We start from the raw sequence: 21,743 nt of genomic DNA, 5'->3' as shown, positions 1-21,743 counted from the left end.
TGAGTAAAACATCAAAGCTGTGAGATTCACTTTAACCAGTCTGCATGGAGGCAGGAAACATGTGACCTAACGAAGATGAAAAGTAAAGCTGACCTCATGCCTGCCCGTTTCTGTTTGCGCCCACTCACTTCCTTTTCTGTTGAATTTAGAATTAACCTTGTTTTTTATATTAAAGTGCAAGTGTTGATTCAGTATTGGCTTCTGCTTTCCAGAGTGTTCAACCAGATGCAGCTTCACCCACACATGTGAGTTTAACCTTCATTTTCTTCTGAAATATTAAACTAAAGACTAAATCGGCCCACTGGAAAACTCATGTTAGTCGCATGATAATTATTAATATTTGAGAAATTTGATGCAGACATACATGATGCATGTGTAGGTTGGTTCTGACTCATTGGTGGTGCCTGTTGTCAGCATTTGGCACCATGTTGGTATGAATAAAAAAATCAGTTCCCTTTTCCGTATAACAGTTTTGCTGTGAAGTAACTTTCTTTGGAGCTCTCTTATTTGTTTCATGTTACCATGGAAACACATAATCTTAAACATCCTCATAAGTGCCTTGAGAAAGCCATCTCTTGCCAACAAACAGTCTTATATTGATTAATTTTTACCTTTTTATTTACACTTTATTTTGCATAGGGAATTGTATAATTTATGATTACTTAATTTCTAAACAAAATACAAGGATAAGAGATTCCAGCATGTTTTAATTTGTGCAATCAATCAACCTAATAAAACCCAGCTCTATATAAGTGTCTGGTGTTGGCATTATCTGTAGTTTTATATTTTTTAACATCCTAATCTGTGTCCTTCTGCGTGTTTGTCTCCAGGGTCACAACCAGATGGTGGCCTACAGCCGAGCGGCCTACTTCTGCATCTTCTGCACTCTGATCTGGCTGCTGGAGCAGCTGCTGAGGATGAAGGACCTGCCCGTCTCCACGCTGTACGGAGTCACCATCGTCTGCCACGACGCGCTGCACTTCATACGAGACCTGCTCGTGGGTAGGGATGAGTTTCTTTCTTTTTCATGCAGCTGCTCTTACACAGCTATTTTACTTTTTGCTGTTTGTTATTTTTCTATCTCCTGTGTAAAACAATAATTATTAAGGAATATCTGTTTTGTTTCATGCACATTACAGGTTTTACGTACTGCTTCCCGATCACCTTCCTGGTGGGCCTTTTCCCTCAGATCAACACCTTCACTATTTACCTGCTGGAGCAGATTGACATGCACCTGTTTGGAGGGACAGGTTGGTTCAACTGTTTCTTACCTTTTAATTTCATAGATATTTTAGTCCTTAAAACCTAGATGGGTGATTATTTTTACAGATTATTTTTTGGCCTTTTATGCTTTTATTGAGTGAGAGGATAGTGGATAGTGGCCGAGGCTGGTAGTCAAACCCAGGCTGCTGCATCAAGGACTGTACATGACATGTGTGATTTACCCGCTGAGCTAAACAAGCACGTAGATGTTTTTGTGTTTTTACTTAATGCTTGCTTTTAACTGTCTTCTACACTGAGTGCATCCGTTTGTGGCTTTGGTTTGATTTTGATATGTAATCTGTGTAATATGCACTTAACGTTTAAAGCCTGAGAAGTATTTCTCTGAAGCACTGAATATTCGTGACTTAAAATCAACAACCAAAGATAGAAAATTACATAAAAACTAGAAATTAACATAAAAAACTGATCTTGCTTTATCAGGAGTTCGTGGTTGTGGTTTCATAAGAAAAACCTCCCTGCTGTTATCAGATTAAAATGTGCTTAATCCTGACATATGTTCCCTTTCCTCCAACAAAACTCTGCCTAGTAAGAAGAGAAAAAAACAGAAATCTCTCATGTAAAATGTCCATAACTGTTTGTGAATGAACCATTACTTGTAGAAAAAAGCTGACTTTTTAATAAAGGTGAATCTTCCTTGAAAGTCTGCACTCTAAGCTTTGTTTCTCATTGTTAACTATTACTCTCTGCCTGTATTCTCTCATTTATGTGCGTCTCAGCTGCTACGAGTCTCGTCTCTGCAGTCTACAGCATCCTCCGCAGTCTGATCGCTCTGTCTCTGCTCTACGGGTTCTGCTTCGGAGCTCTAAAGGTACAAATTAACTGGATAACATCTTCTCTCTTCCCCATCCTTCTTTTTCCCCTTTAGAGTTTTGAGCTGGAGTTCGGTTCATGGGCATCCTCCTGGTTATAGGAATAGAAGCAGATAGGGAGTTCAGTTATAAATAGCGTGGAGCCGGGCAGTTTCACTGATGAAAGTAGAGCTACAGAAACACAGACAGTGTTGCCAGTTATTTTTGAAAGTGCCTTTAAGGTTGCAGCTTCGGGAAGAAGCTTTGAACTGTGAAGATCTGAAAGCAGCAGCAGACTCCGGCTTTAAGGACACACAATAGTGATTAACACGGTGCATGTGTGTCTGTGTGTTGTTACAGGAGCCATGGGACGAGCAGCACACACCTGCTTTGTTCTCTGGTTTCTGTGGCCTTCTGGTGGTTTTCTCGTACCACCTCAGCCGACAGAGCAGTGACCCCTCCGTACTACTGTGAGTATCAGTGCGTGTGTGTTTGCATACACACACACACAGAGCCGGGTTTCCATGCACTCAGCTCTTTGTAATAATCCTTAAATCTCTTTTTCAAGAGAAGCAGCAGCAGAATTACAGGGTTGCAGACATAAAACGTCAATTTGAATTTAAATTTAAATAAATATTTACAACTTTTACAGCACCATACACTCGCATCAAATTATTGAGATTCAAGATAAGAAAGGGGGACGCAAAAAATACAGGAAAAGCAGAAACTTTGACTTGAAAATAAAAACTATTTTTACTCATTCTGCTCAAGAAGTTTGATGCCAATATGTTAAAAGCTGACTAAAGATAATGTTGGAAATATAAGAAGTAAAACGACAAAGAAAGGCACATTGTGAAATATTTCAGGTTCAAGCTAAATTTAATGTTCTTGATTGTCGGTTGCTTTAGAGTTTGTAACATAAAAGATTACGTTATGTCTGTTAATGTTATTTAGCAAGTAAGAACCTCTAATGCCGCGGTTCTCAACTGGTGGGTCGGGAACCAAAAGTGGGTCGCGGAGCTGTTTTCAGTTGGTCGCGGATGTGTAAAAAAAAACAGTTGTGGCCAATAGTCTTTGCTGCGCTTTTATTTTGAAGGACATTGGTTTCCAGTGAAGCGCGTTCAGTAGCGGTTTCATTTCTTCACACTCCATGTATCCACTGTTTGGGTAATCCCATTCTTGAAACTTGATGAGTCCTAGAGTAGTTGCATTTATGTTGCACTTTTTTTGTTTACTTCTGCTAAAAAAAGGCTGCTAATTTAATTAATTGTAGAGGGAATATTTTCCTCTTATGCAGTGCCGCCTGCTTATCGTTTTGGCTACCTATTATACTGTGATGTTTCGTTCCGTCTCAGGTCCAAACTGCACAGATTTTTTAATTAAATGAATTTAACTGGTTAAAAAATTTGGGTCGCGATTTGTCTTTAAGGAAGTGGTGGTTTTTATTTGCAGGTCTCTGATCAAGTCAAAGATAATGCCCGCTTTGGTGGAGAGTGAGGAAGAGGAGGAGGAGGACACCGACAGTAAAGACCCACTGCCAGAGAAGCTGCAGAACTCTATGGTGAGTAAAGAGGACGACACTGAAACTGTTTCATCAGTAATGTTCTGATCGGCCTTCAGCACAAACACACTTTTCCAGTGTTCATTTTACTCTCAGCTCTAATTAAATAGCGTTTTCTGCTTTATATCACAGCAGCCAACAATAATTATCATCATGCTGTCAATATTTTTCACCTGAGGCTCTGGAATTCACACACACCATATGTGTCTGAGTCTAAAACTCTGTGTTTCAAGACGGATAATACAACATTGTGTGGGATTACAGGGAATTATGCATCACGGACAACCAGCCTCCAGCCCCCGTTTACAGTATTAATGTGGGATTGTGAAGCTGCTGCGTCTTTGATCTCCAAAAACTGGAGGCTCCGAATGATTAGACAGAAGTAATCGCACCTAAATGGGTCTGACAAATTAGTTTTCATTCAGTGTGGATTATTAACGATCACATCTCTCTCGTCCCCGCTGCAGAAGGAGATTCTGCTGTCTGATGTAGTCGTGTGCTCTGTCGCCTACATCCTGACCTTCGCCATTACAGCGAGCACTGTGTTTCTGTCTCTCAAGGTGATACTGTTTCCCCCTTTTTACATTTTTACACTACTCTATTTAGTTGTTAATTTTCATCATCTTTCTTTAATTATTCACTATTAAATTATTATGTCATTTCTCCCAGCCCTTTGTGACCATCGTACTGTACGCTCTGGCGGGGACGGTCGGAGTTGTGACCCACTACCTGATCCCCCAGCTGAGGAAGCACCACCCGTGGTTGTGGATCTCCCATCCGGTACTCAAGACCAAGGAGTACCACCAGTTTGAACCCAGAGGTCAGCATACCTACTGTATGCTGTACTGTATAGACATAGTTAAAACCCCTGGACCAACTGGAAATCTATCAGAGAGCACACACAAACATCAAGTCCATCAAGTTCTCAGATTTTCTAACAGAAAATGTTTGGAAATGATAAATAATCCTTGTGTTACAGAGGACGCTGTGCTGATGTGGTTTGAGCGACTGTATGTGGGGCTCCTGTGCTTTGAGAAGTACGTGGTGTACCCCGCCATTGTACTGAGCGCGCTCACTAATGACGGCTTCGCCCTCAGTCATCGCAAAAAGCTGGGAATCCAGTGAGTGCATCCACACAGCACCCTATCACACGTATATAACTTTTACACATCTGCAGTGCCAGTCTGCCTGTCCATCAGTGTGTATGTGTGAATCTGTCGTCTAACTCTTGTTCGTGTCGCCTCCAGCTGTGATGTTCTCCTGACGACAGTTGCCGGACTGAAACTCCTGCGTTCATCCTTCTGCGACCCGAGCTTCCAGTTCCTCACTCTGCTCTTCACACTCGTCTTTTTCCACTTCGACTGTCCGCACGCCTCCGAGAGCTTCCTGCTAGACTTCTTCATCATGTCGATTGTTTTCCACAAGGTGAGAGAACACCGCTGAATTATATCCGGAGACAGAGTAGGTTAATGAGCGGTGCATTGGACTACATTCATGTGTGTGTCGAAGATACATTCAGATACAGACATATAAACAGTCAACAAATTGGCTGACTGATGTCACTTGACTGACCTTTGAAATTGAAAAGGGGAATTCAACCGATTTTATGAACAAAAGTCTGTTTTTTCATCATTGGGGGACTTTACTTTTGACTCTGAAAACAGTTACGAGAAGTCCTCTGTGGCTCTGAAGGAGCTTTGTCGAAATCTGAGAAAAATAACCCTGATGATGTCACAGTGATGTCATGAAACAGATTATATATTTTTAACAGAAAGTCTGTGTTTAAAACAAGAGATGTGAAAAAGTTGGGCATTTACTAGTCTGGGAGAGTCTGGTGAAAACATTCCATGTAGTTGCATTGTGGGAATTGTAGGAGTGAATAGAGAGGGTAATAATATGCAACATAGGTCGATGGCTGGAACCAAAAGAGAAATGTGGCACCATTACTCTGCTACAATTTTAATTCTGTTTCTGTTGTTCAGTGATGGAAACTTTCTATCACTGTGAGCTGATTTAAAGCGACAGTACATATTTCATTTTTAATTTCAATACTGTCTTCAAAGTTTAGGACTGAAATGTTCCTAAAGGAAAACATAAAATATTACATTATTAACTGTTTTTATCTGCCGAACGCAGACAAAGTGGAATGAATACATTTGATTTGCCAGCTGTTGACCACAGAGGGCTTATTGACATTTCTAGCGCAGAAATATCACAGATATCACTTTATTTTGCTGTGTGACAAAGGTTGTTTAATACATATAAATAACACTGACACCAACACGTTATTAAAACCACTGTTGTGCTGACGTGTTTTACAGAGGACTTGCTGTGTGTTTGTGTTTGTGTCCAGATGCGAGAGCTGTTGCTGAAGCTCCATTTCATCCTGGTTTACATCGCTCCCTGGCAGATCGCCTGGGGCAGCGCGTTCCATGCCTTCGCTCAGCCGTTTGCTGTGCCTCGTATCCTTCTGCTCAGACCTCAGTGTGTGTGTGTGTGTGTGTGTGTGTGTGAGTGAGAGTGCATCAGTGCCTGCTTTTTTTTCCATTGACCGCCGTGTGTGAAACCAGACTCGGCCATGCTGCTGCTCCAGACTCTGCTCACCACTGTCTTCTACACCCCGCTGGCTCCCTTCCTGGGCAGCGCCATCTTTATTTCCTCCTATCCTCGGCCCATCAAGTTCTGGGAACGAAACTACAAGTAAGGCCTCAATGAAAAAACTACAACTACTATGAACAGCACCGTAGTATACTTTGAGTCAACTGCACATGCGACGTCCTACTGCTGTAAATACTCACTAGAGCAGGAAATGGAAAATAATCCGCATAAGAAAATAGTCCCAAAGAAATGCACTATTTTATCATATTTGAGACGCCTTTGCAAAAAAACTACAGTTCCCAGCCGTTGAAGGATATTACAGAGCATTTTACAAAAATAAAAGAATTGGCTTCTGTGGAGATCCTCTAGAGAATTATTGAGAAACATTTTTTTAGTGTTAAAAATAACATCATTATGATCTGTTTTTTTCTGTGTGTGTTTACTTAAAAAGTAATCAATCCTTGAAAATGGGCGAGGCAGACTCCTCCTCCTCCTCCACAACATAACCCCTCTGTTCCCTCTTACTTATTGATGCGAGAGCCTGTTTGCACTTCAGTCGGCTGAAAGCTCTCCGAAAATAGCTGCAGCTTTGTTGTGCAAACTTCAGGGATTTGACATGAAGCAGACTGTGATTATATTTAGACGCTGCTGTGGTCTGCTTCAGTAGTGAAACATTAACATGGTGGCAGCAGCACCTCTGCAGGAGCTAGATGTTGGCGTTTCAGGCAGTAGGTGTGCAGGTTGTCATTGTGAACACTAAGTGGACATGACAACAAACATTTTTACATGGACAACAACTGAGACTGCATAGTCTTAAAATATGTATTATGTATATGTATTACTTTAGACTGTGTCAATGGCTCAGGAGGCATTCATTTTTAACATTAAACAAAGGTAATATAGTGTACATAGGATTTAAAGACGATATATTGTCTGTAACAGCATTTTTCAACCTGATTTGAGGTTTCTACTTTAAAAGAAAGCTTTTGATTCGACTCAAAATCGCTTTTTTCAGCTTTTTTCTATCAGCTACATTTTATTCATCCTGTTTTACATGACAAACACACAAAACTCTGACTCGTCTTAAAGGTAAAATGTGTAACATTTTTAAAAATCTTAACGCAACTACATCTTTGTTTTATTTTGATGAGTTCAATTCAATTCAAACAACTTTATTAATCCCTCTAGGGGCAATTGGCTTGGAGCAGCTTGCACATAAAAAGACATAATGAAAACATAACATCTAAAATGAATACAAATATTGAAAAGACTGATTAATGAATAGACAAACTGGATGAAACAGTGAAGGATCAGTCTTGATAAAATGATAAATACTCTGTAAGAGATATAAAAAACCTCAGGAGCTTTTAGCAATCTAATTGCAGAGCAGAACGATTTTGAATAGCATACATACATAGCGACGTCCTGATGGCAACAGAGAAAATTCACTTAAAAGCACATGTTCAGAAGAAGCTAAAACACCTGCAGCCTTTTGGAGGATCTGCAGGTTACAAAAAGAATTTAGAGTTGTGTTCATATATTATCCCAAATGCTTCCAACAACGGTTAAACCAAGATAAACTTTTATTCTGTGCAAGCAAACAGTGCGTTTAATGTCACAGGAAACACCAGATGATACATGATGATCTTTCCTTTAGCTGTTTGCGTTAGCTAGCATTGATTGCACCTCATTTATTAGAATGAAGTGACATAATGCGATTGAAGGTGATATAACCTTCACAAGTAAGACTTTAACACTTTACTTAGTCACGTCTGATGTTTTAGACCAGTGGTTACCAACCTTTTTTCCTTGGAGCCACCCCTGCTTAAGAAAGACTGAGCCCCCCCCCTAGCCCGCACACACGTACACCACAACAATAAAGGGATGCACTCCAGATCTTTATTGCCACAAATTAACACCAATCATAGTTTGCGGAGGTGTGGCCTACAAAGCAGCTACTATATTTGAATTGAACTTCAGTGCAGACAAAGCCTCGCTCACCCCCAGCGATCTTTTGGCGCCCCCCTAGGAGGGCCCGGACCCCAGGTTGGGAACCACTGTTTTAGACAATGGTGGATATTTTATAATGAAGACACAAACTCCCATGATACCACACTGCTCAACAACGTCAGCAAACTATGTCTGTGTTTTTTTGTCTCCGTCCGTCACAGCACAAAGCGTATCGACAACTCTAACAGCAGACTGGTGTCCCAAGTGGATAAAGAGACGGGTGAGTTCTTTCACAGACCTCTCAAAATCAAGCAACAAAACTTCTTGTAGTTTGGAATCACTCATTAAAGGAAGCAGCCAGACTTCATCTACTTCCTGACACCCAACCATCCATCTGTCTGAACTCTTTCCGGATGTCCTTGTCTTGCAGGATGTGATGATAGCAACCTGAACTCCATCTTTTACGAGTACCTGACCCGCTCGCTGCAGCATTCACTTTGCGGCGACCTCATGCTGGGCCGATGGGGCAACTACGGCGCCGGAGACTGTTTCATTCTGGCGTCTGACTACCTCAACGCCCTGGTCCACCTCATTGAGATCGGCAACGGTTTGGTCACTTTCCAGCTGAGGGGGCTGGAGTTCAGAGGTAATGTGTCATACCTTTCTTACATTTCCATCCCTCTCCCTAAATGAATCACAAACTCCCATTCCGTCTGGCTCATCCTCTCCATCTCTCTCCATGTCAGGTACGTACTGCCAGCAGCGAGAGGTGGAGGCCATCACAGAGGGGGTGGAGGAGGACGACGCGTGCTGCTGCTGCGAGCCGGGTCACTTGCCCCACATGCTGTCGTGCAATGCGGCCTTCAACCTGCGCTGGCTGGCCTGGGAGGTGATGGCCACCAAGTACCTGCTGGAGGGTTACAGCATCAGCGAGAACAACGCCGCCACCATGCTGCAAGTGTACGACCTCCGAAAGCTCCTCATCACCTACTACCTGAAGGTATGTTGGATTTTTGATTTGATTTCATGACTAAAACAGTAATCATTTCAGCCCTCCACTAACAACGCCACACCCTTATATGGTATTAAAAGTTCTTTATCCAGATTCTGGGAACGATTTGAGGTTGGATATTAGTCCTAATCCATAATCCATTCATTATCTATACCGCTTAACCTGTTCAGGGTCGCGGATGGGCTGGAGCCTGTCCCAGCTGTCACTGGGCGAGGGGCGGGGTACACTCTGGACTGATCTCCAGTCAATCACAGGGCTGACACATAGAGACAGACAATCTTTCACGCTCACATTCACACCTACGGGCAATTTAGAGAAACCCGGAGAGAACCCACGCATGCACGGGGAGAACACGCAAACTCCACATAGAAACTAGGAACCTTTTAGCTGTGAGGCGACAGCGCTAACCGCTGCGCCACTGTGCAGCCCATAATCCAAAATCTTAGTCATAATGACTTTTTAATGGTTGCATTTGCTGGAGGCAGAGTAGTTTACAAATTACTGAAAATATACTTCAACAAATACTTTGATTGTGTTGTAAAATTACCCCTTTATTTTGGAATGCAACAAAATATTGGCCAGAATTTGTACATGGGAAGTCTCCAGTGTTTAACCTTGTAAACGTCTCCATGTGGTGTTTCTCATGTGCTACAAGACATATCAGGGACAACATAAGCAGTCATCTCCATGGCTGGGCCTGTCTGCTTTTAAACTGCAGTGTACCAAGGACAGGCTGAACAACACGTTCTCAGATTGGCAGGTTTGAGACGTCACAAACCGAAGGAGCTAATCTCGTTAATGGATGGGGTGACTCTGTGCATATCATTATGTGCAACCTATGGCAACCACTTCGGCGATGTGCGAGCCAGCTGTAACCGCCATCGTAATTTTTGCAAACTAACTGCTGACTACTAACGTTAACATTACTACTGCTAATAATGACTACATTTCAAGCTCGCTAAGTTTCAACAAGTTGCCACCTAACGATGGCAGAGACGTGTTTTGTTTTCGCCTGTAATTTTACAAAAGGAGAAATGTATTTTTTAATGAGGGAGAAGGAGGAAAAAAAAATATCAGACACAATTTATTACTTCAAGCAGAGCATTTTATATGTCTTAAAACATGACTGGAGCTGTTCTTCAAGCCAAGAAAAGTTTAATTTTCTGATTTAAGTTTCGACACTTTTTCTCAGAATAAGCCATGATGTCAGAACATCCTGACATACCACATGTGATCTGCTGAGATCCCCTCTCTCTCTGTTCTGTGTAATGTAGCTAATATTAGACTCTATGGAAATGTAGTTCAGCTTTAATAATGCATCAACCTTTGACATATTCGTTCACCTTTTCTTCAGAGGTGGACTTTAAATGGATAATTCTGCTTGTCTAAATAGACTCCGGCCAAAAGGTTAAACAGTGGCAGATAAACTAATATCTTATACATTAATCATTACTACAAAAAACAGCTTGCCAAAAAGGACTCAGCAGCTTTAACACACAGCCGTGTACATTTGCATTCCTCCCCCTCTCCTCTCAGAGCATCATCTACTACCTGGTCCACTCCCCCAAACTGTCCACCTGGCTGAAGGATGCCTCCATCGAGGAGGCGCTGCAGTCCTACACCAAGTGGCACCACATCGAACGTGACCCTCAGGTGTTTAGCGTGAAGATCGATGAAGACTACGTGCACTGTCTGCAGGGGGTGACGCGCGCCAGCTTCTGCAACGTCTACCTGGAGTGGATCCAGTACTGTGCAGGGAAGATGGAGACGGTACATCGCTTAATGATTATTCTGTCAGACTTCATTATTCAGTAACACTCCTTTGTTTGTCTTAGCTACTGGACAAAACTTAAAATACTCTGTACTATACTTTGTTTTCTTAGAAGACGTTTAACACAATTTTTGATCAGCATAAGTGCACCTTTAGAGGATCTGATCTGCCTTTTATCTTCGTCATACTTTGTCCCATATGTCACTCTCTCTTCGTGTTTGTGTTCAGCCTGTGGAAAGCGATGAAGACTCCACTTTGGTGACTCTGTGTTACGCTCTCTCTGTCCTGGGAAGGAGATCCCTCGGGACTGCATCACACAACATGTCCAACAGGTAAGCCTTGTTCACGCCAAAGAGGAGCACAAACAGATTTGACCTTTCACTTTTTTGAACAGTCAGCCTTTAAAGCTCCTGTGAGGAGTTTTTCGATGGTTCTGAAACAGGCTGAAATTAATTCTGATTACTCTATATGAGCTACAAAAGCAAACCATCAGGAAGAAGACTGATTATTTCTATAAAGTTATTTTTAATGGAGGGGTGTCGGTGTCAGACGAAGAGATTAACTGCACGCTACCTTTCTTTACATTTTCCAGGGCAAGAGTTTAAAGGGAGTGATACATGTGACTGTTAAAGAAAGCAGGACGAGATTTTGTGTTGAAAATCACCACTTAAGCATGTGCAGGACAAAATCAGCAAAGAGATCAGAGGCACTGCTTTGTCCACAGGGGGCGCCAAAATCAACACAAACTGAAAGTTCCTCACAGCAGCTTTAATGTTTTATCAGACTTGTGTGTTGACAGCTATAGGTTGGGCTTAATGTTAAAAAATATTGTTACAGTAATGTCAGTTAGACTGTGATACTGCAGCTAGCTTAAATTAGTTCACATTCATCTCTATAAGTGAGGCTTTAGCAAGAAAACGTTGGAGTCTTCATAATGAAGCGAGTGTGTAATCGCTTTTAAATTCAACTTTACATTTTTGAGAGAAATATTATGTTACGTTTTGCTTCCTTTTTTGGAAGGCAGGGCTAGTTTTGGATTTCTTTTAATTCTAACTGCATTTTTATGTATTCATTAAGTGAAATATGTTTTTCATGAAGCAAGTCCTTTAATGCAAGATTCTTTGGGAGACCTTTATGTTGTACAATTTGGAAAGACAAAATTGTGACTTAATGCTATTGATTAGCTGATAAAATATCTGAGTGGTTAAAACTTCTTAAAGTCTTAATTAACTCTTAATTCAGCTAAAAATACAGACTAATGTTATCTAGCGTGAAGTGTATTTTACTGCATTCAGACATAGTTGTATGTCTCCCTGAAGCTAGTTTTGAAGGAAATTATTACACATAATTTTACCATTTAACTTGTTGCAAAGTTCCCTTAAGAATTGTGTTCCTAATGGCCGGATGATATATCATAGATATTTTCCTGTAGTGTGGCAGATACACCAGAAGGGGGCACTAGAAGCTAAACCATACACTGTCCCTGCACGCCTGACTTTTTGTCTGTGTGGTTTCTATTCTGAGAATACTTTTTTCCTCTCTCCCGAAACAAACTCCTTCCTCCCTCCTCAAAGTCTGGAGTCATTTCTGTACGGTTTCAACACCCTGTTTAAAGGCGACTTCCGCATCGCCACCAAAGACGAGTGGGTGTTTGCTGATCTGGACCTCCTGCAGAAGGTGGTGGCTCCTGCAGTCAGAATGAGCCTCAAGCTGCATCAGGTATTTAATGCTTTTAAATGGCTGCTGCTGTCGTATCACGGTGTGCCTTTGTTCACATTTGTGCATCATTTGTAGACTAGTGTATCCCTGCGTTCGCTCATGTCTTCCCCTGCCCCTCTCAGGATCACTTCACCTGTCTGGAGGAGACCGAGGAGGCATCTATCTTGTACGAAGCCATCACAAACTACCGCAGCAGCCTGGTCATCTGCCACGAGAGTGACCCCGCCTGGCGTAAGGCGGTGCTATCCAGCCGCGACACGCTGCTCACACTCAGACACATGATCGACGACGGCACGGACGAGTATAAGATCATCATGCTGTACAAACGCCACCTCAGCTTCAAGGTCATCAAGGTAAGAAACGGGGAGTTTGTGATGTATGTGTGAGAAGTGTGTGATTTTTCAGTTTCAAGCAAAGGCACTGCCAGACAGAAGCAGGATGTCTCCTGAAAAGTGCCGACTTGCAGATTTCTTAACATAAAAGTTGCCTTAAGTAAAGTTCAGTTATCAACACATTGCACTCAATAACCACAACAGGGTTGACGATCAATGTTTTTTACTCACAGTTACTTTAAGTGCTTAAAGTCCCGCTGAACTCCGAGCACTACAAGTTTTACATCAGAGGATATTTACAGTTCAGCCTGAGAAAATGATGTTAAAGGAATATTTCAACATTCACATTTTCAAGCATCGACTGCAATTAGACTCGGAAGATGGAGAGGGGGACTGGGACTCATTTACTGATAAGGACTTTTATTGTCAAGGGCTGGCACGTGTGTGTGTGTGTGTTCACCTGCCTGTGCGTTCACGTGCCGTCTTGTTCAGCAACAGTTGCCTAAAGGGGCGCCACGAATCATGCGTTTATCTTTCAAAGGTAACGTTACTACTGGGTTGAAGATGATCGCTAAGGTCATGGGGTCTTATCACTCGGACTCTGATTGTTCTTTGGTGACTCTGACTCGAACACTGGGGACTCACATCAGACTCGAGGTTTGGTGACTCGACTGCAACACTGGCTCATGCTTACTAAGGTACCTAGCTAGCTGTGGCTTCATATCATACAGATGTAAGAGTGGTAGCCTATTCAACTTCCCAGAGCGAGAGAGTGAGTGAGTCATACTTGCCAACCTTGAGACCCCACAAGAAACATTTGAGTCTCAGTGAATGTCGAGTCTGTTTCCATCTACACAGGTTTTTTTTATTCTCTCTCTGCGCCTCGCTCACCGAGGAGGACAAAGAGCAAGCAGCTATCTTTCGAGTCATGTGCATGCAAGGACACGGCATTTGGTATAGCTGTATTATTGCCTGAGTGGGAACACTAGAGTCTGTTGGCTTATAGATGATGGCCCGCAGTGATTCAAGCAGTTTTTTTTTGGTAACAAAAAGGGACAAAAAGGTTTGAAAATGTGCCACATATGGGAGGAAATACAGGAGAACTGTGACCCCGGGATTAAACAAGGAGAGGGCAGTGACGTCTTATCCCTAACTGAGGCTATTAACCTGTGCACAACTGTGCGCCACTTTTCTGTGTGGGTTGTTAATCAGTCGTTTTGACTCTGCAATTACTTTGCTAAGTGCACTCATTTCCTGGCAATGCTCCGCCACATTAAGTTTCAGTCCTTCATAGATGGATGAAGTTAAAACTAAAGCATCCGGTCTCCTGGATGAGGCCAAAAAGCAGAGGAGAAAATAGTTCTGTTTTGTGCCAGGAGACATATTACCTCTGTAATTTAATCTCTGTTCTGTTGAGAATTTATATTTTATTATATTCTATTAAAAGCTGAACCAGAGGAACAGTAATGCCATTGAATTTATTGTTTTTTTTCAATGAGAGATGATAAAACATCAAGCCATGTGCTCTTCCTTCTGGGATGTATCCTCCCCTATAATCAGATCCCCTCTCTCTGCAGATCAATAAGGAGTGTGTGCGAGGCCTGTGGGCCGGCCAGCAGCAGGAGTTGGTGTTTTTACGGAACAGAAACCCGGAGCGTGGCAGCATCCAGAACTCAAAGCAAGCGCTGAGGAACATGGTCAACTCGTCCTGCGACCAGCCGCTGGGCTACCCCATGTATGTGTCGTTCACTGCTACCCTGCTACATCATCAAAAGAGGAGTTTTAGGATTTAATTGATGGTGTGAATTATTAATATGTGCCTGTGATTTTGCTCAGTTATGCATGGTTTTTAAGGGCTTTAAATGAGGTATTAAACGTCCTTATCTTCACAGCTTTGCCTTTCTGCAGGTGTCCCTTGTTACTGACATTTGTTCTCTTATTTCTTTAGGTATGTGTCACCGCTTACAACATCATACGCAGGAACTCACCGCACGCTCCGCAGCATCGGGGGAGGAGCTTTAAGCCTGGACGTCATTCGTTCCTGGCTCTGCTCTAAATGGTTACGGTCAGTTTGGAAGAAATATTTAAACATGTACATTGTTTCCCAACTCAGGCACTGAACTTCCACCTGTGACTCTTCGGTTCACATTCTTCACGTGCTAAAGATCGAGAAGACTCCCCATAGCATCTTTTATTAAGTTAGTGTGATGGGTTAAATGATGATGCTGTAATTGAAAGGTCATGGGTGCATTTCCGGCAACACCCTTTTAAGGATCCTTCAACAGGACCCTCTGGATGAGAGGCTCAGTTTAATGTACTTATGCAGAGCGCCCTGTTACAGCCTCTTACAATCATCAAGTCTCAGAGGCTGTATGTTATCAGTTTCAGCTGATCTTCTGATTGTTGCTTAGAAGGACCTTCATCCATCAGTCCAGCCATTGTCCATCCATGCTTATCCTGTTCCGGGTTGCGAGGGGGGCTGGAGCCTATCCCAGCTGTCATTGGGCGAGAGGCGGGGTTACACCTGGCCAGTCAATCAAAGTCAACCTTTCACACTCACTAAAGGGAATTTAGTGTCACCAATGAACCTAACGAGCAAGTGTTTGGACTGTGGAAGGAAGCCGGAGTACCAGGAGGGAACCCATGCATGCAAAGGGAGAACATGCAAACTCCACACAGGAAGGCCCACTTCGTTTGAACCGGGATTCGAACTAGGAACCTTCTAGCTGTGAGGCGACAGCGCTACACAATGCACCATCGTTTCATAAGACAACATTTCTAATTCTGGAGTTGCTAAATAACTTTTGCAAACTCTACTGCACGGTCGCGTTCCAGCATGCCACGTAATGTAGAGCGTGTCATTTTCACAGTGGTTATTTTAGCAGAAAAAACACTTGCCCTGTATGATTTCTGGAGCTGCGTAAGGCAACACTGAGGTTAAGACGAGTGCAAAAGTACAAAAAGACGAGACAAAGGTTCCACATATTGTTCGCTCTCTCAGCTGCTTGTATTTCCCGTAAGTCACCCTGTAAAAGACGCAAACGGCAGTGTAATGCGCCGGCTGCATGCTGAGCGATGCGTCTCTGTGGACTTAAGGATATCGACTAAGTGGAAGACGGTGCCAGCTGAGGAGAGACTTCCTCTGCTACGTTTTAAATACATGTGCAGGGACAGCGGGAGTGCACACTTGATGGAAGAGATTGCAGAGTGGGATGGCTGCCAAAAGACTTTCCTCTGGTTGCTACTTAAAACCTGTCCTTCCCTCTCTTCCTATCCCTCTGTGTTGTTTTTCAATCCCTCCTTTAGACACTAATTTCAGCATAATTTATCACACAGGCTCTGCTTTAACCTCCGCAGGTCAGCTAATGTGCTCCGCTTGTGTGTGTGTGTGTGTCTTTGTGGCTCTCTCTTAAGCTTCTTAGGGGGCTGTGTTTTCCTTACAGATTAGATTAGATTGTTAATCCTGTTTCAGTAAAAGGTGTTGCCTTAATTTCACTAAGTAGCTGGGAAGCCAAGGAGAGCGGCCGGGCGCTGCAGCCAGAACACATTTAAGTAATTTAAGAGGAAGACTCTGCTGGTGTGTGTGTGTGTCACATATGCTCGCACAGTTATGTAACATCTATCTTTGGGTGTAAATGTACGTGTGTGTGTGTGTGTGTGTGTGTGTGCATAACTAGCTGGAGTAGTCAAGGCTTGCTAAATTTTTGATGTCCCTTTTTGACATGAATAAATTAATCGCAACGGTGTGTTTTGTGTGTGTGTGTGCGCTCTGCAGGGTGCGTAAGGACAACCTGACCAGCTGTAACAGCGGTGTGAACATGGAGGATGTGGACTGTGGCGCCGGCGGTTCTTCCTCGCTGAGCCACAACCGCCCGTCCTCGGTCACGTCCAACAGCCTGAGCCTGTACCAGCACAGAGCCCGGACGACACACAGCCACAGACACCACAACGCAGGTACGCACAGACACACACAAAAATGTGTCTCACTATCTTTGTTAATTATATATGATATAAAGTGTTATTTTATTTATGTTACACAGTAAAGTTTGTGCGTTTCTACAGCCAGGAGAGAGTACCGCAGTCGGTCAGTGCAGCCGCAGAGTCAGCGCCCCCCCGTCACCAGCCAATCAGGGCCCATCCTGGACTCAGGCTCAACCCACGGGCTCGTCCAGCGTCTGTCCAACAGCCAGCTGTCCTTTAACACTTCCATAGCCTCAATTTTCTCCCAGGTAAATACCAACCTGCTTTAATTACTGCATTAATGTGCTTTTACAAAGACTAGAAATGGAAAAGAGGATCTTCGTCTCTCCTCAGGTCCCTCGTCTGTCAGGCGCCGGTGGGATCAGCTCGCAGCTGCAGGCCGCACAGCATCAGCAGCGCTCCAGCCAGGTACGAGCTGGTTACACTTCTGTAGAGGCACACTTTCAACAATGGCTGCTTCTCATGTCTCTTAAATTGCATCCATGCTTCCTTCACTTGCGTCTTAGTCCCTCCCACCAGAGATGCATGGGGAGACGCAACCAAGAGAGGAGAGAGGAAACGAGGGAATGTTTTTTAAGAGACATGAGACGTCCTTTCCGATGAAGCGTCACGTGCTGCGACGTCTGTTTGTGATGATTGCGCCAGCTGAACACAGCTGGATCAGCTGTCAGTCTGCTTTAACAGCTGTTAGTGTTTGCACACATGTGCACTGTATTTAATCAATTCTCTCTGTAACCTGTTACCTGTTTAACAAACACCTGCACATGAAGAACAGGCTGCAGTCTGTGTTCCTGCTGCAGAGCCAGACGGACATTTCCTACAGCACTATGTCTTTATATTATTTGTTCATTATTTACATTTTCGATCACTAATCATTAATTATTTAATAAGCCCAAATACAGTCTGTTCATGAACTATGAAAATGATTTATTAGGCTAAAAGTTTCAGGATAAATAGAAATCACGTCACGCTAATCAAACCCGACCTCACTGATGATCACGCTCACACGTAAGAAGTGTTACCTGCTGACAGAGAGACTCTCCTGCTCCCTCTGAATTCATTCATTCATCTGTGATAAAAGTTAGCAGGGGAATAACTGATCATGACGAGAGGTATTTCTTTTGATTAACTTTAATAGAAACGAATCTGTTTTTGCTGCTTTTGATTTTTAGACAACTTATTTTTACTCAGATGTTGACTCAGTTATGATCAATATTTCGTTCTAAACAATCTCAGCTTGTCAAATACCAACTCATTATACCGACGTTGTTTATAGTCGGTTTCAAGGCGCCCTGTAAAGTCTGTTCTAAGGTCTGCTTCTTCCTCTCTGCGATATGAAACTCAGGTGATGTTGTGAAGTTTCACATCAGTCCGATCTGCTGCAGCGTCCAATCACTAACTGATATCTGATAAGGGCGCGTGTCCGTGGAGGCTGCTCTCATGTATCCTCGCTTATCGCTCCTCTCTCCTCGATTCTCGCTCCTCCAAGCAGCACCGAGCTTTGAGACGGTCCTCAATATGGCGGCTCCGGAACTACTTCTGGTTCGAGCGAGGAGCGAGGAGCTATCAAATAAGAGACTTGGGAAGCAGCCAATATATCACATGGTTGAAAATGTATAATTGATTTGTAAATCATCATAAAAACTCTGATGACCAGCTGAAGCCTGTGATTCTAATGTATTATTGACTTACTGCCGTCTTCCTTCCCTCCAGGTGTCCTCGTCTTCGTCCACTCTCAGCCTGCTGTTTGGGAAGCGTAGTTTCTCCAGTGGTCTCGTTATCTCCGGGCTTTCCGCCGCTGAAGGGGGCAACACCACCGATACACAGTCCTCGTCCAGCGTCAACATCGCCATCGGGCCCTCACACAGGTCCAGCAGCAGGGCCACACAGGTAGGCGGCAAATTAAATTTATTACTTCAAGCACCACCTCTGTCTCTCGTCCGCTTATGCAGTCCTTGAAAGGCTCCTAAAACGCTAATAGCTATAAATGTAGTCATTCACTGTCCAGGCGAGGGTACACTGCTCTACTTTCTCCTCCTTAAGCAGAAATAGTCTGGCTCACAAAAAAGCATAAATAGTTTTCCCAAATTATACAAACAAGGTATAATGTATAATTTATAATTTAGTGAAGTTTAAAGGTTGTGGTAGGCATTTTTTATTCATAAACAGAGCCAGGCTGGTTGTTTCTAGTTTGTATCCTTTAAGCTAACATCTACTGACTGAAGCTTTAAAAGTGTTGGATATCAGAGCGGTAGTTATCGTCTCATCTAACCCTCTGCAAGAAAAACAAAATGTTGAATATTTCCTTAAAGGAGTATTTAATATAACCACACATGATCTTGAAATGTACTTAATATAAATTCACGCTCCCCAGTGAGAGAGCTCTCTGGCTGCCTTGAAGCACACACGATTACTGTAGCTCATAATCAAATAAGGAGAGGCTTAATGTACATTTGTAGCCCCACAGCTGATCTTGTATGCAGGAGCGGATCCAGAGGGGTGGCCAGAGGTGGCCTGGCCCCCCCTTGAAATCTAATTGATCACCTCGAGTTCCACCCTAAAATCCTAAGCTATGATTGGCTATTTGCCTTGACAGAGGCGGGACTTATGCTTTTTGGCTTTGTTGCAACAGGCTGCTAGTAGCTCTCTTTGCATTTCAACATGGCACATTTGCTTTTGTTAGTACTTGAAATTGTTTCTCTGGACTGACATCTCCTTTTTAAGTCCTTAAAAAATTAAGCTTACAAGATTTATATGTTGCAACTCTGTTGTTTTACTTTTTAGTTACTTAAGAAGACCCGTGCACACCTGAATCGTGACGGGTGCGTCGGACGGAGGTGCATTCTTAAAACACTAGATGAAGAAACTCCCGCACACTGTCTCGCTTGTTGTTTATTTATTTAATAAAATCGACGTTTCGGTCGTACCGACCTTCATCAGGTTGTAATTCCAGCATCTCCCTGCCTTACCCTATACAGGCATTCGTGAGCTGCCTAATTTCACAATGAGCCAACCGGAGGAGCCCACATGTATGCATCATCAGAAAAAAGAAGAATGACTCTGAGTAGAAACAGTCACTACAACCTGGCACATCAGCTGTCTCATGATATCAAACAATAGAACAATCAAGGAGATGAAAAAACAACAAATTAGATTCCAAATTCATCTTTTTTTAAAGTTGCAAAATATATGTGTGTGTGTTTCTGCGTGTGGAAAAAACTTCATGCCACCACTGCATAAGTCCGTGCCCCAGTTGGGCCACCCCAATCAAAAAAAGTCTAGACCCGCCCCTGCTTCTATGACAATAGAAGTATTACTATAGTAGGTTGCTTTTCCTATCCGACACTCTGAAATGTTTGAGGTGAAATCAGTGTTGTAGTCTTTAGGGGCCCTAGCTTCGCGTCAGATCTAAAAGTCAACAGGATATTTTACTGGGGGGTTATCGGGATTATGATACTGACATGTTTTGTTCAGCAAGATGAGCTTTAACAATGAACACTTGTATGACTTTGATGGTTAATAAGGCAACAGCCTGAAGTGAAAAGCTAACGTTAGGCTAAAAACAAACACCACAGTTGCATGACTTCAGTGTCACCAACGCTTAGCTTTCAGCTTGTAGGTTTTTATCACCTGTAAGCAACCATCTTTAATACTTGTTGCAGACTCAAAATTCACAAAAGGGGGATTTACTGGGGTATTTAAGGTCGCTGAACAATCCGTGAAAAATGTGTTAACCACAGACCTTATTTCAGACACATAACCAAAAACCCATTCAGTTTTTTTAATCATTATAAAAACAGAAGATAAGCTGGTATTTGCCTTTTTTAAAGCCAGTAAGGCAAAACTATTTATCAGCTATCTAATCAAACCACCAGACATGATACATTTGCATTGTGGGCACATGGAAGTCCTACTTTCACAATTTGACTAGGGATGCAAAATGGTGTAAAAACAGCTCTGACTTTAAACTAAATGTGCTTTGCTATACCTGATGTGCCTTCTCTCTTTTCCTCTTTCTCAGTGGACATCAGAGGCGTACGAGAGTATAGACGCGTCCTACTCCATCGCTGCGACGACGGTGAAAGACGGCGCGCAGTCAGGTGACCGAGGCTGCAGCCAGGGGTTAGACAAAACCCTGGAGGACTCAGCATCTGCCTCAACAGCTCCGGAGGCGCCTGATCAAAAGACTGTCTGAGAGAGAGAACACACAAACGCACACACCAAACACACATGACAGTGCCCATACACACGCCCATATACAGAGAGGACTGTATGACACATACACACATACATACAGAGGATTGTATGACAGAGCACCCATGCACTTCGACCTGCCTCCTCTCCTGTCCTCAGCATGTGCTCTCACCTTGTTTGTCGGAATGTAAACAAGTCTGAAAACAAGATCTTGGATCCGGTTGATGAATAAAGACGTTTTTAAATGAGGCTGCCTCTTATATGTATGTTATATTATGTTTGGCTTAAATGTGTGAGCAATGGTGGGGTGATGTTCTGTGCTGGGACAATTTGGATTGTGTCAGGTAACCAAAGAAGAAGGATACACATGAGAAACCCTCCAAAGCAGCTCCTTGCAGTTTCTAACAAACAAAGCTGTTTATGTTTCCGCTTTCCAGGAACTTTCAAGGATTATCCATCTGTTGTTTTAGGCCAGCATGTGATCCTTGAAACCTTTTAGCTTGAAGTGAGCATTTGGTGCACTTAACATTTCTCTCCAAGACAATCAAAGAAA

The 21,743-nt window shown here is 42.9% G+C and overlaps 1 protein-coding gene across 1 annotated transcript in view; it reads left to right on the top strand.

The window, feature by feature from the left end:
- pcnx2 (pecanex 2) overlaps positions 1-21,439 on the top strand; it is a 34,628-nt gene extending 13,189 nt beyond the window's left edge. The window contains exons 15-40 of the mRNA XM_069658544.1: positions 213-245; positions 831-1,002; positions 1,140-1,250; positions 2,001-2,092; positions 2,433-2,542; positions 3,525-3,633; positions 4,101-4,193; positions 4,303-4,453; positions 4,613-4,754; positions 4,881-5,058; positions 5,987-6,095; positions 6,204-6,333; positions 8,403-8,461; positions 8,612-8,827; positions 8,928-9,181; positions 10,730-10,963; positions 11,193-11,296; positions 12,539-12,683; positions 12,806-13,036; positions 14,593-14,750; positions 14,964-15,080; positions 16,791-16,969; positions 17,078-17,244; positions 17,330-17,404; positions 18,710-18,886; positions 21,018-21,439. Coding sequence (XP_069514645.1) covers positions 213-245; positions 831-1,002; positions 1,140-1,250; positions 2,001-2,092; positions 2,433-2,542; positions 3,525-3,633; positions 4,101-4,193; positions 4,303-4,453; positions 4,613-4,754; positions 4,881-5,058; positions 5,987-6,095; positions 6,204-6,333; positions 8,403-8,461; positions 8,612-8,827; positions 8,928-9,181; positions 10,730-10,963; positions 11,193-11,296; positions 12,539-12,683; positions 12,806-13,036; positions 14,593-14,750; positions 14,964-15,080; positions 16,791-16,969; positions 17,078-17,244; positions 17,330-17,404; positions 18,710-18,886; positions 21,018-21,191 — 3,720 coding nt within the window. The 3' untranslated portion in view covers positions 21,192-21,439. The remainder of the gene's footprint in view (positions 1-212; positions 246-830; positions 1,003-1,139; positions 1,251-2,000; positions 2,093-2,432; positions 2,543-3,524; positions 3,634-4,100; positions 4,194-4,302; positions 4,454-4,612; positions 4,755-4,880; positions 5,059-5,986; positions 6,096-6,203; positions 6,334-8,402; positions 8,462-8,611; positions 8,828-8,927; positions 9,182-10,729; positions 10,964-11,192; positions 11,297-12,538; positions 12,684-12,805; positions 13,037-14,592; positions 14,751-14,963; positions 15,081-16,790; positions 16,970-17,077; positions 17,245-17,329; positions 17,405-18,709; positions 18,887-21,017) is intronic.
- The last annotated feature ends 304 nt before the right edge of the window (positions 21,440-21,743 follow it).

The sequence above is a fragment of the Semicossyphus pulcher genome, unplaced genomic scaffold, assembly GCF_022749685.1.
Source record: "Semicossyphus pulcher isolate SPU_LCO1_2020_fin unplaced genomic scaffold, fSemPul1.0.p SCAF_12, whole genome shotgun sequence".
NCBI classification, from domain to species: Eukaryota; Metazoa; Chordata; class Actinopteri; order Labriformes; family Labridae; genus Semicossyphus; species Semicossyphus pulcher.
This window is presented reverse-complemented; position numbering and strand designations above follow the sequence as displayed.